At 42.2% G+C, this 20671-nt stretch overlaps 1 protein-coding gene across 2 annotated transcripts; it reads right to left on the bottom strand.

Moving 5' to 3' along the window:
* Positions 1 to 638: 638 nt before the first annotated feature.
* On the bottom strand, positions 639 to 19738 carry SHISAL2A (shisa like 2A). Of its 2 annotated transcripts, none has more exons than XM_069862228.1 (4): positions 19517 to 19738; positions 11990 to 12129; positions 6522 to 6598; positions 639 to 1374 (listed from the first exon to the last, which is right to left on the bottom strand). In XM_069862228.1, exons 1-3 carry the CDS (start codon positions 19696 to 19698, stop codon positions 6567 to 6569), a joined length of 354 nt encoding a protein of 117 aa, XP_069718329.1. In that variant the 5' UTR covers positions 19699 to 19738; the 3' UTR covers positions 639 to 1374; positions 6522 to 6566. The 2 variants fall into 2 exon arrangements, with proteins under 2 accessions (XP_069718329.1, XP_069718330.1); XM_069862229.1 differs by having other exon boundaries at positions 11990 to 12039.
* Positions 19739 to 20671: the final 933 nt, after the last annotated feature.

Raw genomic sequence — 20671 nt, 5'->3', positions numbered from 1 at the left:
ATTTTCTGTAACTCCACAGTAGCAAATGCCAGGTTAGTGAGATAGTATGTGCAAACAGCTATAGAGGGAACATATACTACATTCTCTATTTCTTTCAGTAGCACTGCTGTACTGTTTCACACAATTAACGTGGAAACTGGAACATCTGGGGTTTTTTGGGGTATAACACTGCTTAGCTGTGAAGAAGTTTAAATTTCAGGCACTATCAGGCACAAAGATGTCACTCCCAAGCAGCAGACAATGATCTGTTCTTAAAAAGTTGAAGCGTAACCACAGACAAAACTGATGTGATAGGTAAATATTTCATGCTTCATCTGCAAATGGAAGATATCATCCCTCTACTGCCTTCTCATAAACAGCATGGTTAAATATTTTGTAATTCTTTTGATCACTGAACTTAAAGAACTCTCACAACATAAAAAGAAATCATTATAATTTATATTCATGTTTTGGAGCCTGAAAGCTTGAAAGACTTGAAAACTCAAATACGACAGGAAAGATTATGTTGGTTGCTCCTAAGACTTCTGGGGAAATAAAATCTGCAATTAGAGCTCTTTGATTATCTGAAGGAAGTTCAACACTTCACAAATTAGTACTCCAACCTGGAACACCAGTGGAGTTAAGTTTGCTTCAAAATAAATATCCCTACATATTTTGATGTAGAATCTGTTAAACATCTGCGGATGTTTATTTCAATATATTTCAGAGTTTACTGTTTCCTATGAAAAGAGCTATTGAAATCAAAACTTCCCTACAAAAATTCACTTTTTACCACCTTCACTTTTTTGTTGGAAAATTCTTCCATCAAAATAATTTTAAGATCCATGACAATCTTCTGAATAAACAAAGGTGAGGGGAAATGATACAACACAAACAAAGGCCAGATTTTATTGAGGTACTGCGTTCACATATGTTTGAGCACCAAACAATCACATTCAGCTAAAGACAGCCACGTTCGTGATGTGAAGACACCACAGTAAGGTGGCACAAGGGAAAAGCTTAGAATAAAGCTTGGTCAACGTAGTGTGCCAAATTCTGCTCTGCTTGACAGCTGTGTTATCTCATTGGAATTGCACAGAATAAAGACAACAATCTGCATGAAAATTACTAGCAGCAGTAGCTGGTATGTGCAAATCAAAATATACTACTTCTCAGTACAGTAACCATACACAAATACATAATCCTGGCATAGCTTCAGATTGACATCCATTGACAGCGGATGTAATTGCCAGGAAACACCTCTGGAAGAGTGAGTCAGGTTCTTGTGGCTCACAGTCACAATTCATCCTTGTGGCTCAGGAAATCTCTTGAAGCCACTTGTCTTTGTCAACAGATTGTTTCAGTGAGGGCCTTGGGAAGGATGCAGCTCAGTATCTGCAAAATACCAATCACAGTTAAGAATTAGACTGAACAGAGGAAGATTATTTTCCTCTGCTGCACAGCAGAATTCACAAGGAGATCCTACAAATATAGAAGAAACTACACAACTCAATGCATTTCACTGGAATTAATTCTTTCCAAGCATCTCATTATGTTCCTAACCCTTATCATGTGAAGAAGCACACCTCTGAAGGGGATCACTACGGGTATAAAACCCAAAATGCCTTCTCTGGGGCTGTATGTGGGTGGGTAGATCTGCTGTTGCTCCTCTGCTGTGCAAGTAAGGATTTCACCTTGAATGTGATAAAGGTTTGAGGCACAATAGTACTAAAACAAAATAAAAAAGGCTAAGCAGATAAAACCAGAGTCATTCATCTGACATTTCTGTGCAGTGCTTCTTGGATAAACCACCACTGATAACTACATTACACCAAGCACTTCCAAGTGAGGTCACATTTGGAGTCCTGTGTCCAGTTCTGGGCTCCCCAGCTCAAGAAAGACAAGAAGCTAATGGAGAATCCAGAGGACACTATGGAGATGTGGAGAGGACGAGAACAGCTGTCTTATAAGGCTGAGTGACCCGAGTCTGTTTAGCCTACAGGAGAGAAGACTGAGAGGGGAACTTTTCAGTGCTTATAAATATCTAAAGGGTGGGTGTCAAGAGGTTGTCAGTCTTTCAGTGATGCCCTGCAAGAGAACAAGGGCCAATGGGCATAAACTGGAACACAGAAAGTTCCACCTCAACATGAGGAAAAACTTCTTTACTTTGAGGGAGACGGAGCACTGCACCAGGCTGCCCAGAGTGGATGCAGAATCTCCTTCTCTTGAGATATTCAAAACCCACCTGGATGTGTTCCTGTGCAACCTGCTCCAGGTGACCCTGTTTTAGCAGGGGGTTTGGACTGGATGAGCCCCACCGTTCCGTGATTCTGTGATTTCATTTACTTACGATAGACATACCCACAGTGTGTGTCTTTAATCCTGAAGGATGCCAAAATATAATGCAAACTAGACTCAATGAATTTCTGTACAAAGAAATTGCTCTACTGTTCATTAAAACAGGGTTACTGCTGTGTTGCAGTACAACAGCTGTTGGTACAGCTGGGTTTAGAAGCAGAGGTTTGTCTGGATTTCCAACAACGGACGTGCACTGAATTCTGGACAGGAAATCTCAGTTAATTCAGCTAATGACAGAAGTTCTGAAGTGTAAAATCTTGGATTTCAAGGCAGATGGCAAACTAGCAGCAAAGAGCATCCTAACTGGCAAAGAATACTGTTTCAATACTGGTTCATAGTGAGGAATGATGCTTATCTGGGTTATCAGTGACACTTTTTGTAAATTTTAGGTTTTTTTCTGCTTAAGCTCTGAGGATGGTTGTACATTCCTGACCAACTTAAACCAGAACACGAGACATGCATATAAACTTAGATTTGTACCCTCCCCTAGTACTACCTTCTGGCTGACAGCGGGCTCAGTACAAGTCAGCAGAGTGCCCTGGCAGCCAAGAGGGCAAAACGCATCCTGGGCTGCATTAAACACAGCACAACCAGCCAGTTGAAAGAAGCGATTACCCTGCTGTATTCAGCATTGCTGCAGCCCCACCTTGAGCAGTGCTGGGCCCTACAATTTAAGAAGGATGTTAAGGTACTCGAATGCATCCAGAGGAGGCCAAGAAAGCTGGTAAAAGGAGTGGAATGTATGTCCTATGAGAAGTAGTTAAGGGTTTGTCTAGTTTGGAGAAAAGGAGGCTGAGGACCAGCCTCATGGGTCTCTACAGCTTCCTGAGGAGGTCAAATGGAGATGGAGGTGCTGACCTCTTCTCCCTGGTATCCAGTGATAGGACAACATGGCAAAGGTTCAAAGCTGTGCCAGGCGAAGTTTAGACCGGACATTAGGAAGCATTGCTTTACTGAGAGGATGGTCAAGCACTGGAATAGGCTTCCTAGAGAGGTGGTCAGTGTTTCAGGAACAATTGACTGATGTCCTTAATAATTTGCTTTAACTTCTGGTCAGCCCTGAAGTGATCAGGCAGTTGAACTAGGTGATTGTCATAGGGCCCTTCCAACTGAAATATTCTATTCTATCTCCACATAAAGCATTTCTGATTAAATACCAGATCAGAAGGGAGCCCAGATGTTCCTATTATGGCCATCACTTTTTCTCCAGACCAGGGCCAGACCCACACATGGCCAGACACAGAACTCAAGACTGTCTCTATTTACAGCACTTAGACAGAAATTGCCTTCCCAGACCTGGACACAGTCTAGCAAAAGCAGGGGCCTAAGGGATGCCTGGGGCTAAGACACAGCCCCACACACGCTAAGGCTTTATAGATCCTTCATCTATCTCATTTTGACAACTGTGAGTCTAGCCCATTCAAGATGCTCTTGGAAGGAAGCCCCACAAGTCAACTCATTGGCTGGCCCAGTACTACTTCCACCCTTACAGCTAGAAAGATTCTCTATTATTAAGCTTGGATCTAGTTCAATGAGAAATTCAGCACATTACTTACCCTGCCTGCCACAAACATGTAAAATAATCACTGTCTTCTATTTCACACAACTGAACGTTGTCACTCATCTTTTCTTTTCCAGACTTAAGCCAGCTTAAGCTGGTCCCACCTTTCTAAAACCTTCATCTTTTTCTCTGTTTCCTCTCTTTTCCAGTATATCAACACCTAAGAGAGGCACTGTTAGCACTGGCTGGAGCAAATTATAGCTTACATTATATATGCAGTTGCTCTCTTTAGTATGTCAGGCTAAACAAAGAGGCCAGAACATCAACACTCTATTTACGGCATACTGTAAATTGACAAATATTTTCTTCCCTACGCTACTGAATTATTCCCTGTTACATATCTTAGAAGAGCTGATTTCTCCTTTTTAAGTACAGTACTTTGCTTTTATCTTTACTGTATTTCACCTTTTTTTATTTCAGACAATTTCTGCAGGGCACTGAGATAATTCTGAAAGACAGTTTTATCCCCCAGTCCTGCAACCCTTCCCAGTGAAGTGTCATCCATAAATGCTATCTTTACTCCTTCAGTCAAGCTCTTAGTATTCATCTGGGATAGAGTACTGAGACATCCTTCCCTCCAAAAATATGTTTGAGAATGAGCCACCGAAAAATTCTCTTTGCACTTTCATGAAGACCTGTAGTCATAGCCAGTGTATGCTGATACACATCAATTGCAAAGGTGTACAGAGTCCTGTTCCTAATTAAAATCCAGTGAAATTGGCAGAGGAGGTGTGCATGCTAAATCAAACCTAATAGCCACGTGGAGCTTTCTCACAGCAGCAGAAGGTTTGCAGCCACTGATGGATGCTCTTGTTTATCACTGCACTGTGAAGTGGCTCCCCATTACAGGCAAGGGCATGAAATCTGCAACAAGCAGATGACATGAAAAGCAGTGGACAAAAACTAATTATCGGTCTGAAATTTCTACCAACACTTAACCAGACTGTCTGTTGAAGTTCAAAAAGATCCTTTCTTCCCTTTTCATTTCCACAGAAAGTTCCCAGCTGCTCCATTGTGGATCTGGAAGCAAAAAGGCTCACAGGCTAAGGACGTGGTTTTCCTGGTATTAGCTCAAAAAAACCATCTCCACTATTTTGAGTCTTCACGATAATGCCAGACTCATTTTGCCAACAAAAAAATATTGGGTAATTAAAGCACACAAAAAAGCTTCTAAATGTTTTCGATCTTTATATAATGCATGCATTCAAGCCCTACAAAAAAGACCTTTGCATCTAGCCTTTCAAATCTCTCCCTCTGTTTTTCACGTCCTGAAAGCAATAGTGGTTAACAGGCTACACTTCAGGGCACTCCATAAACATTAGTCTCTATAGCATATGGAAAGCAGGCAAACTGAAGCATGAGGGAAGAGAGACTCATGGCCTTCAGCAAGCAGTGTCACATTCACAGACCTGAGCTCAGGTCTCACCTCAGTATTTGGCGCCTGCCACAGGTATTTTTGGATTTTCTCACTACAGACGGCTTTCTGACTGCAGGATCCTTTTTAGTCTTCCCATGGCATTTTTCTCCCACAAGCTACTACTTCATTTGCAACAGCAGAAAAAAAAAAATGTATGGAGGTGGTTAGAAGCTTCAAAATTAGTTTTGTTACACTTAAGTATTCTCATGAAGACCAGCAGCCCAAACCAACCTTTCACACTGATAAGAAATAGTGCCGAGAAATATTACTTTGCGCATATGATGCACAGTGTGGCTTTCTTCTAAGGGTATGAGAGTCAATACATAAAGCAGGGAACCCTGATACATTTAGTTTCCTGTTCACCTAAGAACAACTGCTGAGCAAACAGGCCCATGGATATTTTTTTCTGTGACAGGCATTGCTGATCGATGACCAGCTATTCTCACATGCTGTGGATGTTTAGCCGTAAGATTTCATCGCCCACAGAAAGTAAAATGTATGCTCCATGCCGTCTTTTGCATTATTCATAAATCCCTTTTAGTCTGAAGTAGAATTCACCAGTACTGGCATATATTTTAAATGCAATTTTGCATGGTCTGTGCCATAGGCAGTTTGAGCTTTAAACATGATTTCGGCATAAAAATCAAGTCAGCATATGAAACCATTTTTTTTGCCTCTTCAGTTCTCTATCAGACTTGACTCAGCACTCGTAGGTAGCATCCGCAAGAAGCAAAACATGACTAAACTACCCAGCAGATATTTCACTGCTTTTACCCTTTGTCACACAGGAGCCTTTCTAGCAATTCATTGCTAAAGAATATCTCCTGAATGCTAAGTTACAACAGCTTCCTTCTTGGTAAGCTCTGGTGCATCCAGAACAGTGTTAGGGAGAGGACAAAGGCAGCGTAAGGGAAATGTAATGTTCTCTGGCACACAACCATGGAGTATTCATGTACAAGTAAATCACGAAGAGATTTCTCCGTGGAAGGACTCTGTTCAAGTCTCTGTAGATACTTCCCTGTGCAAGGACAGCATCAAAGCAACGTACAAGTAAATCAGAGACAGTTTGCTAGTGCTTTTCAGAAAGCTGAAAACTCACTTAAGGAATCATTGCACTTTGAAAAATGCTTATCGTATCTGCATCACTACATATAAAACAGACTACATGAAAATACAATAGAGCAAGATGAAATGTTGTTACTGTACCTATTTTCATTGCAGCATTGGCAGAATCCATCCAGTGCCTGTTTTTCAACATACTGAAGCCCCTCTAGTCTCACTGCCTGTAAAATAAAAAGCACTTTTAGTAAAACTAACAGCACTGTCCTTCCTTTAGTTGAAAGAAGTAATATGTAGATCTGCCCGCTGCACCAGAAAAAGCCCATTTCCTGGAATGTTCCTCTACACTTCAGAGGATGGGATAGACTACAGCCATTCCACTTTCCATTTCTGAACATATGGGAGGCTGCAATTATTAACTAACTTGTGTTAAAAAGGAATAAACATCAGGATGAAGAGCAGTCTAAGGTAGCAGCACTGTGGTATAAGCAGGAAATCAGAGTATCTCCTAAAACAAACGGCAGAAAATTTTTCTGTATTCCAGAAAACAGATCAGACATCTCACACTGTCATCCCTTTCCAAACACGATCAGTCACTGTTGCCTTCACTGCACCTTCCATCCAGTGGTCCCAAAGCATTGCGTATGGGGGGGTTCACAATACTTCTTTGCATGAAAGAAGTGTCACGCTTGTTTTTCAGAAAGATTTAAGGGATGAAGGGAACAAAGAAAGCAATTTTTAGTTAGGCATTTCACCAGTTGCCCAGAAAAACTTAAGTTCTGGCATCTCCCATCTTTTGAGTGCTTGGTCTTGAAGTTCAGTAGTATTTGAAACTTGTTGTTCAGAGTGTAACTTCATAGGTTAAAATAAGTAATAGTTCATTGACATTCCAGCAGGTAACTGATACAGACACTTGCTTTGTGCAGAAGACCTGGAATCTTTAGATTCTGTTCAGACAACTTGAGTTTGCCCGTCTGCTCAGAATAAGCAAAGCAAAAGCAGTCTGCGGTGGATCACTGTGTCTGGGGAAAAAAATGTTCCCTATATCCTATGAGATGAGAAGTTGAGAATTCTAGTATTTTCATTTTTTAAAAAAAATATGGAACAAAGCAAATTGGGCAAAGGAATTATTTGCTTTTGAAGTGTTTTTAAAGTTGCATTTTATTGTTTGAACTGAAGAAACCTGCAATTTGGTTTCAAAATATCAAAATGGGATTTGATAGTTCGAAAATCTGTACGAGAATACGTAAGACAAGATCTCAGTTGAAACCAAGACTTTTCAGTGAGTTATTTCAGCTGTGATTAAAAAAATCAAACCCAAAAAGTAAAAAAAAAAATCTTATCAGTTACAGAGGAAGGCACCCTGTTTTTAAAGTCTGTTGAGATTTCATATCTGAACTGGCTTACTGCATTTACAGGTATCTTTGCAGCAAAAACCTGGCTCTTAATGAGCTGCATAAAACTCACTGCTACAAGAAAGTCCGGGAAATTTAAAAGGTAAGGAGTCCAATTTAAACATTTTCAAACTGAATCTTTCCTAGGGATGTAACTTTGAGCTAATGCTACCCTTCCACTAAATTTGAATTCCCAGCTCCAGAACAGAACATTTCTTCATTTCCTAAAGAAAAAAAAGTCTGATTTTGGTTGGTTTTGGTTTGGTGGGGTTTTTTTTAAATAGTTGAGCCCATTTGGCTGATTTATCCCATATACAAATATCAGAGGCAGATGGCTGTCAAAAAGAAAAGTAGTCTAATGGGGGAAAATTTAAGGCGAGCTGCAGAAAGAACATATAGTGGAAATTATCGATAAACCTAGAAAGCAAAGCTGTCAAAGCATACTCTGAAAACCAAGTACTGTGTCTCTGAATCCAGGCAGCAGCTGATTTCAGAACCAAGAGTGTCAGATGATTGAGCTATGGAGGAGAAAGTGTGAGAGTTTGGTACTTTTTCATCAGAATACCTCAATATTTCATAGATATGGCCGTATATATTGCCCCATCAGCAATGTTTAATTAAGGAGAGAAATAGGGACAGGAATGTCACTTGGCTATTTTTTGAGCTTATTATGAAATGAAACCATGAAATTCTGCATATTATGATGTCACTGCCTTGTAGAAACAAGGAATTATCTCTTCTATTAAAGCACATTTTACCCAGTACTTATGAGTAATTTACAAGGCCACAGTTTTCTCCACACTCCAACCCATAAGGTCACTGCTGTCTGACTCCGAATGAATTACAGAGGTCTTCCTGTGCTAAGTTTTAAAGGAAAATGTTAGTTACCATCATCAAATGTAATCTGCTATTCTCACTTTGCATTAGTATAGGACACCTCGCCCCAAAGGTCTCCTGGCAGAAATACAGAGGTACCTCAGAAAATGTGTTTACAAACTGTTTGGGTCACCAAGATGGAGCGTCTCTATCTACCTTTCTACCCCTCTTGGCAAAATCTATTCTAAGGGGTCAGCACAGATGGCCATCCCTCTCCCTGTTTAAGGGAAGGTGAACCTCACATTCTGCATGCAAACAATAAGAAAACGACATATAAAGATCTGAAATTTTGACTGTAAGAGGACAGGATTTAATTGAAAGATGTATATGGAGTATGTTGGTTCTTTTTATTGGGTTCTGATATGAAACTAGGTAAACTCCTTGAGATATGGGGTCTTATTTGTCTGTACACTCTGCTTTGCACGTAAGGGATTTAGTCTGCACTCCACACCGTGTTCCTACCAATAGGAATGAGTAACAACAGTTTACATCAGAACTCCACCAACATTTAAGTAGTTATTCCTAGTCCACATCAGTGACTGAGCTAATTTTTCTTGAAATTAATTTCTTGTATTAAAACGCTAATTTTTGCTAGGGCTAACAACATGCCTATGCCCTATGTCTAATATCTGTATTGATTCTATTGAAGACCCTTGGTTCAAGACTAAATAGAGGCAAATTCCAGCTATCTGCCTTTTGCAGAATCAGAAGTTTTAACGAAGGCTGCACATTCAGTTTATTGTTAGTTTTATGGTCAATCTTGACATTATTTCTGTAAAAATCCAGCAATTCCACTTCTGTATTTAGGAGATTTGGGATGAGCCCACAGAACAGTGACCAACTGACTACCATATGAGGGAGGAAAGGCATACAAAAGTCAATTGTGTATTTAATGAAACACAAGACTCCATCTGAGCTGATATATTATGGGTGAAACTGAATATAATAAAAAAAATTGCTGTTATAAATGGGGGCTCTTTGAATGCTCCAGGGGAACAGATGTTGCATGACACCTAAGGAGTGACACAGCCTTCATCTAGAGGCAAGATTAGTTCAGAAAAAGCAGGGCTGAACTGAGCTCACAGTTAAAACTCAATCCTCAGGTCTAAAATTTTCTAAAGCTTCTAAAAAGTGTTTTAATTTTTAATATTTTTTTTTTGCCTATATATGACTATACTTAAATCTCAGAAGAACTGACAGAGCAGGAGAGAGGCTGCTTTTATTGTCTCTCAGGCCCGAAAGCAGCTAACCAGCCATCTCATAAAATACTCAGACCTTGCATGACTTCCATGCAAAAGAAACCTCAGTATGAGGAAAATAAGCAGCCAGGCTTGACAATGAAGTCCTTCAATATTTTCAAAGATCTCTCAGCCTTGGCGAAGTAACTGATTTTCAATTTCTGGCAGCTAAACCTCCTCAAAACCCAAAGCTAACAGAATTTAGATGTGAAATAATTGTCATTCAGAGGAGCCGAAGAAGAAGAATAATAAGAGTGAGAAACACAGGTTGAGAGTAAAGTTAAAAAAGTGTTTAAATACAAGGCAATACAGCCTGAATAAGGGAGAACGCAGCCTGATGCAGGAGAAGGCTAGCAAAAAGCAAAGACCCCTCAGGTTCCTGGAGCCCTACACCTGGAATCATCAGTGGGGTATATTGGTATGCTGTTCACCTCATGATAGCAGAGAGGAACGATCTCTAATGCCAAAGCAAGATGGGGTTTTGCAGCAGGGTTCAAATCTGTAGAGAAAGCTGGAATTGGAGGGCAGCAGCATTGCAATAGCAACTGCCTCCTTCCCAGATCCCTCCCTACATGCCAAACACGTCTGGCACTCAAACACAACGTATGAGACAAACAGCCCTGTTGTTCTGGCAATGGATTAGGAGCTGATGCCTTAGCAGGAAAACCTGAGGGAAGAAAAGAAACAGCAACATGTTCAAAAGCATAATGCCAGTTTATAATTAGAACACCACCATCTTGTAAAAGATCACCAGGCATTTTGTTCATCCCACCTAGGAGTTTATTTAGGCCATTCTAGGCAGCAGGTCTGATTCCCATTCTCTCACTCCACGACAGGTGTCATGTTTTCAATTTACAGATTAGTCGCAGTTTGCTGGATGTGTGACTTTCTCTTCAGCATTTTGCTCAGCTTATGTAGCTCCAAGGGAAGGCTTTGCACTTCCTGACAGCCCTATAAACCACTTTTAGCCCAAAACCTGCATTCTCTGGAGAGCAAAACAAGACACAGAAAGTCTAGTATGAAGCGGACTAGTTAGCTAGACACCTGGGACAGGGCTTCTTCTCTATAGTAGGCTGTAACTATAGTCACTTATTGCTATGCAGGTATGGAAGCACTTTAAAAACTACTTAAAAAAATAATAGAATTTGAGGTGAGGTGACTTTTTTCCAAGAATTATTCCCCTTTTTCAACTTGTTCAACTTCCAAGGCCTAAATAATTACAACATTCCCTTTACTTCCTACAACTTGGGGCACTTCCTACAACTTTTGGGCACTGGAACAGGCTGCCCAGGGAGCTGGTTGATTCCCCTTCCCTGGAGGTGTTTAAGGCACGGGTGGATGAGGTGCTGAGGGACATGGTTTAGTGTTTGATAGGAATGATTGGACTCGATGATCCGGTGGGTCTCTTCCAACCTGATTATTCTATGATTCTATGAACTTTACTGGCTGAACTACTGAAGACACATTTAAACATTTAGGAATTCCAAGACAAAGGGTGAAATTCATCACACCTCATCCCATCATCAAAACTTGCAGTCAGATGTCACAAATGTAGTGAAGCACAGCAGCAGCCACAGGTTCCTCCGTGCCAGTGGGCTAGTGCCAACACAGTTTGGGCACAAAGGTATGGACTGCTGGGGCTGAAGCAGAGTCTGAGATTTCAAAGACTGCATCCTATGTCAGGAAGAAAATAAAAAAGAATGATCTCTCCCCATCACAAAAAAATACACCTAAAATCTCTTTTGAGATCCTTATTCCTATAATGAAATCACTATGATATGTTTCTGTACTCAACAAGAAAACCAGAGCAACTAACTCATTAAGCCTCTTCCTGATAAAAGGACTTACCTTACACCCTTATTCAGTACTGTGAAGTTTTACACTCTTCCTGCTACTAAATAAAAATACTGGCCTTGTGTTAATTTCCTTTTATTTGAGTTTGGTACAGGTTGCACATAGAAGGTAAGCAGCAGAATAGCTTGCCTACATCTTAATGTTCCCATCAGAAAGAAAACACACACTGCTGGATTCCTCCGAACACATTTAAAGACAGAAAAAGGCTTTTCCTCTGCAGGAGATAATGTATGTCAATAACAACTGGTCTTACCTGCCATCTGTAAGCTTAAACCAGTATCCAGTTTGCTGCGTGGCTTCGTGCTGATAAACAAATAACAGAGAACACACACAGTGATGATAAAGGCAAAGAGAACCACTGCTGCTATCGACAGACCCACGAGTGCTCCAACACTAAGAAGAGAGAAAAACAAAGAAATTAAGTGTACAAATAGCCTGGGATACTCATTAAAACAATGGTTAGAATGATGCCTGGAGGTTACTTGCACTCAGGCAGGAGAGTGACTGTGTTTTTTACCACAAACAAAAGTTTAGGGCTTAATACTTAAGTTGCATAAACCAGAGTTATTTCATTGCCCTTAGAAGGATGAAACTCATTACAGAGCAGCCGAACATCTGGCCCTTGGTGACATTTCATGTTACCTCTGCATACTGCTCCTGAGTTTGACATAAAATATGTTTATGAAAATCAGAAATAACTTCATGCAGTAACTGGCATCAGCGAAATCACAAACTTCTCCAACACAGTACATATTCCCAGATAAGCATAATATCACCTAAATATCACATGCATACACAAAGAGGGATTCCAGAGCCTCAGGCAGCCCATGCAAACCCATTTGTCTCAAACATGAGTATTAAAGCTTCATTTGTAGTCTGAAATGCCATTTTTCTTGCAAGAAGAACCTCTTAGAGCACTCAGACTCTTCTCACCAAGAATTACATGTCCCTAAAATATGGGATACAAAATATCAAAGCCAAGTTATTCAGTTCTGCTAGCAGCTCTGTAGAGCAGGGTGGAGTACTGTGATCACTGTTGTGCTTTTATATTAATGTTATACATCTCCAATCAAATTGGAGAAGTCCTTCCATGATCTTCTGACAGGATAGAATGACAACTAAACATTAATTAATTTACACACAATACCAAAGGCATCAAAGGAGTGGGAACTGAATATTCAGAAGACCAAACATACAGTAGTACATGCAGAATTTATCAAGATGCTACCTCTACAGGACAGAAGCTATTTCATTGCCCTTGCTTCCATTGACATTTGATGGAACAGTATGTGTACGTACAGAAACTTCTTCAGTAGTTTCCTTATTTCCATCTTTCTTTTCAAGTTTTTTCCTAATATAAAATTCTCACAAGTAAATAAAGGACTAATTGCAGTCCAGTCTAGCTCTCATTAGCTTCTCTGAGGCCATTTGATGTCTTCAGTGTTCAGCCCTCTGATCTACAGCCTAAGGCAAAGACAGCAACTTCTGGTGAAATTAAAAAGTACCCTTTCAGTCACAGACGAAGAGAGTCTGAGGATCGAGAATCCTCACACTACCACTCTAGTATATTTGCAATTTTGAAAGATGTAAAAAAGACAGAAGAGAGACGAATTATCTTAAATTCTGTGAACTCCATCCTCTGTTGATAAAAATGCCTTTCTATATCACTACTATCGGTGGGAAGTCACTTCTACTGCAGCCTTGCAAGGAGATGAGAAGAGTTGTGCCTCAGGATGTTTTTTGCTACAGCAAAGCTTCTCTCTGAACTCCCTTAACTCCACTAGACAGACACAGGAGAAGCTCTTAAGATCAATGGGATGAGAACAACAGGTATTACAGAATCACAGAATCACTAGGTTGGAAAAGACCCACTGGATCATTGAGTCCAACCATTCCTATCAATCACTAAACCATGCCCCTCAGCACCTCATCCACACATCTCTTAAATACCTCCAGGGATGATGACTCAACCATCTGCCTGGGCAGCCTGTTCCAATGTCAAATGAACCTTTCAGGGAAAATTTTTTAGTACGACTTTAAGAGGCAGTTCTCACTAGTTATCAGTCAGATCCATTTATGAAGTTTGTGCAACATTCAGCTCCACCCACAACTGAAATAATTTATTATCAGCAAAATGATAGGTCCTAGAAAGAATAGATTTACCCTCAGGAAGATTTTTCATGGTATTTTTCATCTGCATGAACTGGAGCATCCTCATATGATTGTGTATACGTGCATCTACAAGCAAATTTTTCCCATTCATTTTTTGGCTCAAGCAAAACTTACAGGCAAGCAATATCCTGCTTAATATGGAATCTGAATATGTCCTTACAGTCAGAGATCTCACCTGGGTTCTTCCCTAATTTTTGCATTTTCACTTGCAACATCTTGACCCAAATTGACAAAACAGAAGAGCTACGCTAAACCACATGAGGCTGAGATGAGCAGCCATCAGACCAAGAATGATCACCAGAAATGAATCTGTTTGAGCAAAACAGACTCGAAGACTCTTCAGAAACAGGCATTTGTGCTTTTTTGTCATGCCAGTATTAATCCTACTCTAAGACTCCTTTTGAATAAGAGCCTACAGTGCAGGACAAAACAGGTTGCTCACTGTTATCCAAATATTAAGCAGAGTCAGCTGTTCTAAAGCTGAACAGATCAAGTATATATTAATAATGACTGGTTTTTTATATATAGGAATCTATCTTGGTTGTGTCTGTGCCCCATACAGCTGTAGATGATTTTTTTTTTAACAATGCATCTTCGGTATCACTGCATAACTTGTGTAAGATGCTTTGTGAGTTACAAATGGCAAAAGTGTGAAAAGCAGTTCTGGGGAACTCCAGTATTTCCTCCTACAGGTCAAAGACTTACCATAGTTCATATGCCACTAAAAGTGTTTGTCGTGCTCCAGCAGCAATGTGAAAAGATTTCACCCAAAACACAAGAGATCAGCATCAGAAAACAAAATAGACACCCTGGATTCCACTTCCTAAATCAATCAGAAATTATGATTCAGTTTGTACATACTCTTTTTAAACATAATGTTTCAATACCAGATTATTCTCAAAGTGCTGAAGCCATCAACCCTCTTAAAAGCTTAGAACCCTTCCCAAGCTGCTGTCCAGAGAGATGCTTAGTGCGTCATCAACATTTCTGTCAGAGAAGATGTGACATTGTGCACATAGAGTTATTTTTAGTCCATAAAATTAGACCATCCACACCAACAAGAGCTAGGAAAAATTTAAATATTGGCTAAGCAGACACAGTATGTCCACTGGTAGATTAAAATGAAGCTCATGAGTCATCTGGATCTGAGTGAACCAAATGCTCCTAATGCTGTTGCTGCGATGGTGTGTTGTACATTGTATTTGCAAGAGAAACAGATAAATATTCCCAGGAGACTAAAAGAACGGGCATACAGTAACAAAAGATGCAATATTTTGGAAAGCCAAAATAGACTCCTGGAGATCTGTACCGCTAAGCAAAGCTCGACTACAGCATTAGGTCCCCATGTTTCTATGGGTATTAATTAATAAAGCATTTTTAATAAAATCTATACTTAGCCTGCCAGAGTTTTAATCAAATATGTGATACTTATAAAATTTATATGTTATGAAACTTATAAAATTTATGGATTTTTGACTGGATACTGTAATCCTATTTGATACTGGAAGAAGCCATTAAATTTGCAAAATAAAACTTCATTGAACAGTGAAGAAAATAATTCTAAGATACTATAAAACAAGAAACTAAAAAGGCACGGACAGAACCTAATTGTAACACAGCTCAGTACAAATCCTACATGCTCAGCACTTCTCCCCTTCCACTCAGCTTTGGAGGTAAAGTAAATGTCACGAAGGCTGCACGTACATGCACAGCACATGGTTCCGAAGGGTGAGCTGCTCAGTGTTTTGTTTATTACTGTTATATAGCACCTTGTTTTGCAGTTTCAAAAGCTGCATAAACTTTTGGTGAATTTTGTACACCTCTGCCTTTTACTAACGATCCTTTCCCTGTTCCACGGGCTCCTGGCTGCTGTAAGAGATAGAAAAAACACATCCTTCACTCTCCTTTGCAAAGGTCAGCTTCTCAAGAAATGTGGAAAAGGAACCTAGGCTGCTCTAATGAATGAAAATGATACTGTATGATTTTACCTTTTTTTTTTTTTACCAGCAAAAAAGGAATGAGACATGAGAAATTAATAATACTTATTACAGATAATAAATTCACTGGAAAGTATGAAATATGTCAGTTGCTCGAAGGCCATTTATTCAGCAGCTCCTGATGTCGAGGGTGTTAGAATGCACTTATCAAACACTGCAGTTTTCGTTAGAGTGGGAGGGGGAAAGATGGTTCCATTTTGCTAAGGGATAGTGCAGTATATAACTCCAAAGATAGTACAGGCAAAAAAAGAATTGCATAGGCCTGCAAGTGATTGTTGCAACGAGGCTGCTCGTTTCTCCATGAACTCCTTCCATCAGAGCTGGCTCTCAAGTGGTCTGGCAATGCCTCTCCCACAGCAGAAAAAACACGAGATAAATACGTGTTAGCTTCTACAGGGTGTGTCAACAAACAGAAGTAGCCCCTGAGATACCACCAACCACTTGGTGGTGCTTTCAAGTCACAACTTTCAATCTAATAGAAGGAGTCAAGCTAAAAAAGATTTAGCATGATAAACCTAAAACTCTGGAGTAAAGCAAAAACTGCAGCAATTCCCCCATTGGAACTTCCAACTCCTTTCCCCTCCTCAGGGCATTAAATCTCTAGACTTAACCATGGCTGGTTTGGCTAACTCTTCAACAGTTTTAGGGGTTTCAAGTTTTAAGTGTTCTAAGAAGCATTTGAAGGATTATTTATGGTTGTTACACACTGATATAATTAACAGTCTGAGACAAAGACAAGCAAGGCAGTGATCACCAAAACATTTCGAGAGAAATGTTATTTTTATGTTTTCCTTAACCTCCTAATAGAACTATGATGTGCAAATGTATACAGTTTTCAAAGTGCTGTAATACTGTAGCATTTCCAGTATGTTAGCAACTAAAAATTGTGGCTTGTTACTGGAAAACACTTCTGAAAACAGAAATTTCAGTTTAAACCACTCAATAACTTTGCTTAGAGAAGTAAATTGCATTCAGTCACCTCTTAGCTAGGGTGGATATAGATAGTTATGCTGCAGTTAAGCACAACAAAACCCCCTCCAATTTCAATTTTCTTGGATCCTTCAGCAGCCTTGTAGAACTATCATAGAGAAAGGAAAATAATACAAGAACAAATCCTGACGTTTTAAAGTTTTGGCCCAAATTTCTGACCTAGGTGGAGGCTAAGTTTCACACTTCTTGACCCTAGAAATACTGTGTAATGGAAGATCCTTCAGAGAGGCATTTCATCAAAGCCTCTCATGGTATTCAGTTCTTTGAGGCACTTTCTGAAAAGATCAAGCTTTAACAGTCTTCACTACAAAAGCAAATCTTTTTTTATGTTAAACGTTTAATTCTGCCACCTTCAGAAATATTCCTGTGACTGACACAGTCAAAGACTGTGCGAAAAAAACCAAAACCTCACAAACATTAAAAAGGATATGGGTAATTGACCAGAAAAGTGTAAAAAAGGATACTTGGGGATGCCTTCTCACATCAGAGAAGATGAGCAATTCTGCACCAGCCACAGCTGTGGGTAGCTGGAAGATTCCCACATTCAACCCGCTATTTGTACCAGACAAATTACGTTTTAAATAATTATACTCTAAATATTAGATGAGATAAATTAAAAGAGAGTAAGCCAACAGGACTGGGTAGCATTAACCCAACTGCCCTGAAGGAATTCACGTATGGACTTGCAAAACTACAGGCCAAGGTGTGTAACCCATCACTACATAAAGCTGCCCTGTGCCAGAGGACTGGTAGCCAGGGAGCATAACTCCAGCCTCAAACAGGGCTCTAGAGGGGAACCGAGGAAATACAGACTAGTAAATCTGACTTCCATCCCTGGCAAGAAAGAAGAGTCTGTAAAAAACCCGAATAATATCACTAAGCCAAGAGATAAATGCAATGTCAGAGCACTGAGTGTGCCTGGGATGCACAGGGTTGCACCTGACCCCAGCTGTTATCTCCGAGCCATGATGCCCAGGTGTATCCCGCTCACCTTACCTGGGTACGAGCGACAGGTGCTCTGATGGCCAAGCCACTGCTCTCATCCATCTCATCACCACGCTCTGCCCTCAGGAAGCTGCAAGCATTTGCTGCTTTCTGACATAAAATCTTTCATTAAAGAGTCAGTGTTACTGTGAAGGGAAAACACTGCCTCGTTAACCGGCCAAAGTCTGTGTAAAAGTGTGAATAAGCAAATGGATAAAGGAACCCAGGGGACTGAGTTAGATTTTTCAGAAAGCCCTGGATAAAGCCCCACGCTGAAAGTGGGACTAAAAAGGCTGAACTGACATGCAATTAGGGAAAAAGTTCTGTTACAGTTTCAAGGCTGCTTTAAAGAATAAGGAGCTAATAAAAAGCGTGGGGCTAAGTGGTCCCTTTTCAGCAAAAAGAAAAGCCACAGAGATAAGTGCTGAGACTAACTTTATTTAGTGTCTTCAACAGTGACCTAGAAAAGAACGAAATCTGAGTTTCTGATGATCATAAGCCCCTACAAGCATTCCAATGCTATGAGGGCAAGGAATGCTAGATGACTTGTGGAAAACTCAGTGAACAGGCAAAAATTATATAGATGATCTTTAGTGTTCATAAGGTAATGTATACAAACAAAAACAAGCCTACAGGGCAATGTACTGAGAACTGGGAGTTCTGAACTCGAGAAAAGTTTTAGAGTCCTTGGTGACAGCTCACTGAGTCGATACGCAGCAGCAGCCAAAGCCTTCAAGAAAATGTTAGCCACCAACAGGTAGGAGCAAGACCGAACACAGCATTTTGCCACTGTGTAAAACCTTGTCACACCCACATCTTGAGCTCGCAGCTCCAGATTATGCACCTCTAAAAGTAGCACTGGGGAGTGGAAAACAATACGGATGAGAGGCAACTAAAACGATCAGTGGGACAGACTATCTGCCTCTGTCATAAACCAAAAGAGCTAAGAGCGTCCAGTTTGGAGAGGCAAAAGGTGAGAACTGATGCACCTAACGCTTACTGAATTTTGAACACCATGTATAAGGTGAACGTGCAGTTGTTTGTTAAATCTCACAGTATTAATACCAGAGGGCACTCTGGAAAACTAGTAAGAAACAGTATAAAACAGATAAAAGTATCTGTCTTCAAACAGCAGGTAGTGACTGCTGCCGCTGGGGAGCAAGTCTAGAAAAGCAAGTCTAGAAGGGGCTTCAGCAACATCGGGGATAACAAGTACATAAAAAGATACTGAAAGCGTCGCCAGGGAGGATGCTGGAGGGGACCAGGCACAGAGCTGTCTGCCTGTAGCTCCTGCTGCTGCTGCTGGAGATGCAGCAGGTGAGCCGGGAGAGCCCACGCCCGGTTATCTTCTGTCTTCCAAGTGGAGACTTACATGCCGCACGGTCTTCTCCAGGTACAGAGGAGCAGCTGGAGGCGCTGGGAACATCATCCCACAGGCTCAGGCCCCAGAGCGGCCGCTCCCCCACCCCCAGAGGCCGGAGGGGCGCTCGGGATGCTCCCGGCGAGTCCTCACACAGCCCGCAAGTTCTTTGCTCGGAAACCACCCCAGCGCGAACAAAACTCTCTCTGGGCAGCGCCTGCGGCTCCCAAGCCAGCGTGAGAGCGTCCGGCAGCCCCGAGCGAGCCCGAGCCCTCACCTGAGCCACCACATGTAGCTGTGCTCGTAGGGGAAGAAGCCGTGGGGGTCATCGCAGCAGTACTTCACGTCCTGGAAGCCGCAGCAGTAGACGGCGCGGGCGTCGCCGCCGCTCCGGGGGCAGCTGAAGGCGCTCACCAGCACCTTGTCGGCGTTGAGGTAGCTGCTGCACTCGGCGCTCATCGTGCGGCGCCCCGAGACCCGGCACCGCGGCACCGGGGCGGCTCGGAGAGGGCGGAGCGGGGGCTGCGAGGGGCGAGCGGGGGCTGAGAGGGGCGAGCTGGATGAGCTGGGGCTGCGAGGGAGGAGCTGGGGCTGCGAGGGATGAACTAGGGATGCGAGGGGCGAGCTGGGGCTGTGAGGGGCGAGCTGGATGAGCTGAGGCTGCGAGGGAGGAACTGGGGCTGCGAGGGAGGAGCTGAGACTACGAGGGATGCGCTGGGGCTACGAGGGATGAACTAGGGATGCGAGCGATGAGCTGGGGCTGCGAGGGATGAACTGGGGGTGCGGGCGATGAGCTGGGGCTGCGAGGGGCGAGCTGGGGCTGCGAAGGATGAGCTGGGGCTGCGAGGGATGAGCTGGGGCTGCGAGGGATGAGCTGGGGCTGCGAGGGATGAACTAGGGGTGCGGGCGATGAGCTGGGGCTGCGAAGGATAAGCTGGGGCTGCGAGGGATGCGCTGGGGCTGCCCTGGCGCCGCGGGGGCTGAGCGCCCTCCCCCAGCCCCGGTCGCTGCAGGGCAGGGAGGGTCCGAACCGCCCTCGGACCGAGGGGAGGGGAGAGCGGGGCGCCCGGAGCCGCCGAACCAGCTCGGGGGGCGCCCCTCGAGGGCAGCGCCGCCCAGGCGGCGCCCGGTGCCTCCGAGGGACCCATCCTCGTTTCAGAGGGCGCTTCCTTTCAATATTTTAGACCGCTTGTTAAAGAAAAGTAGAGCCTCAGGCAGTCATCCCGTTAGCTGGAAGGAAGAGCCCCCCCCCCGAGGGAAAGGAGAGGAGGGGAGGTGTGCGCTGCCAGCAGAACTTGACTTGAATTAGCAAGACCGCGTTTATTCAAGCATCACTTTACATTTTAATTTCAGTTCTTGCCTTAGGGTGACCTCCAGGCAAGTGGGAGCTTCCATATCTTCTAGCCAGCTATCAGGAAGGAACTGACATGCA

The sequence above is a fragment of the Phaenicophaeus curvirostris genome, chromosome 8, assembly GCF_032191515.1.
Source record: "Phaenicophaeus curvirostris isolate KB17595 chromosome 8, BPBGC_Pcur_1.0, whole genome shotgun sequence".
In the NCBI taxonomy this organism is placed as follows: Eukaryota; Metazoa; Chordata; class Aves; order Cuculiformes; family Cuculidae; genus Phaenicophaeus; species Phaenicophaeus curvirostris.
Note: the sequence above shows the minus strand (reverse complement) of the source record. Positions and strands in the feature narration are given on the sequence as shown.

Coding starts and splice junctions, on each gene's coding strand:
- SHISAL2A (XM_069862228.1), bottom strand. CDS start 19,698: ATGAGCGCCGAGTGCAGCAGCTACCTCAACGCCGACAAGGTGCTGGTG. Junction 12,130..19,516: donor AGCTACATGTGGTGGCTCAG/GTGAGGGCTCGG, acceptor CTCTCTTCTTAG/TGTTGGAGCACTCGTGGGTC. Junction 6,599..11,989: donor TTTAAGCTTACAGATGGCAG/GTAAGACCAGTT, acceptor TTTATTTTACAG/GCAGTGAGACTAGAGGGGCT.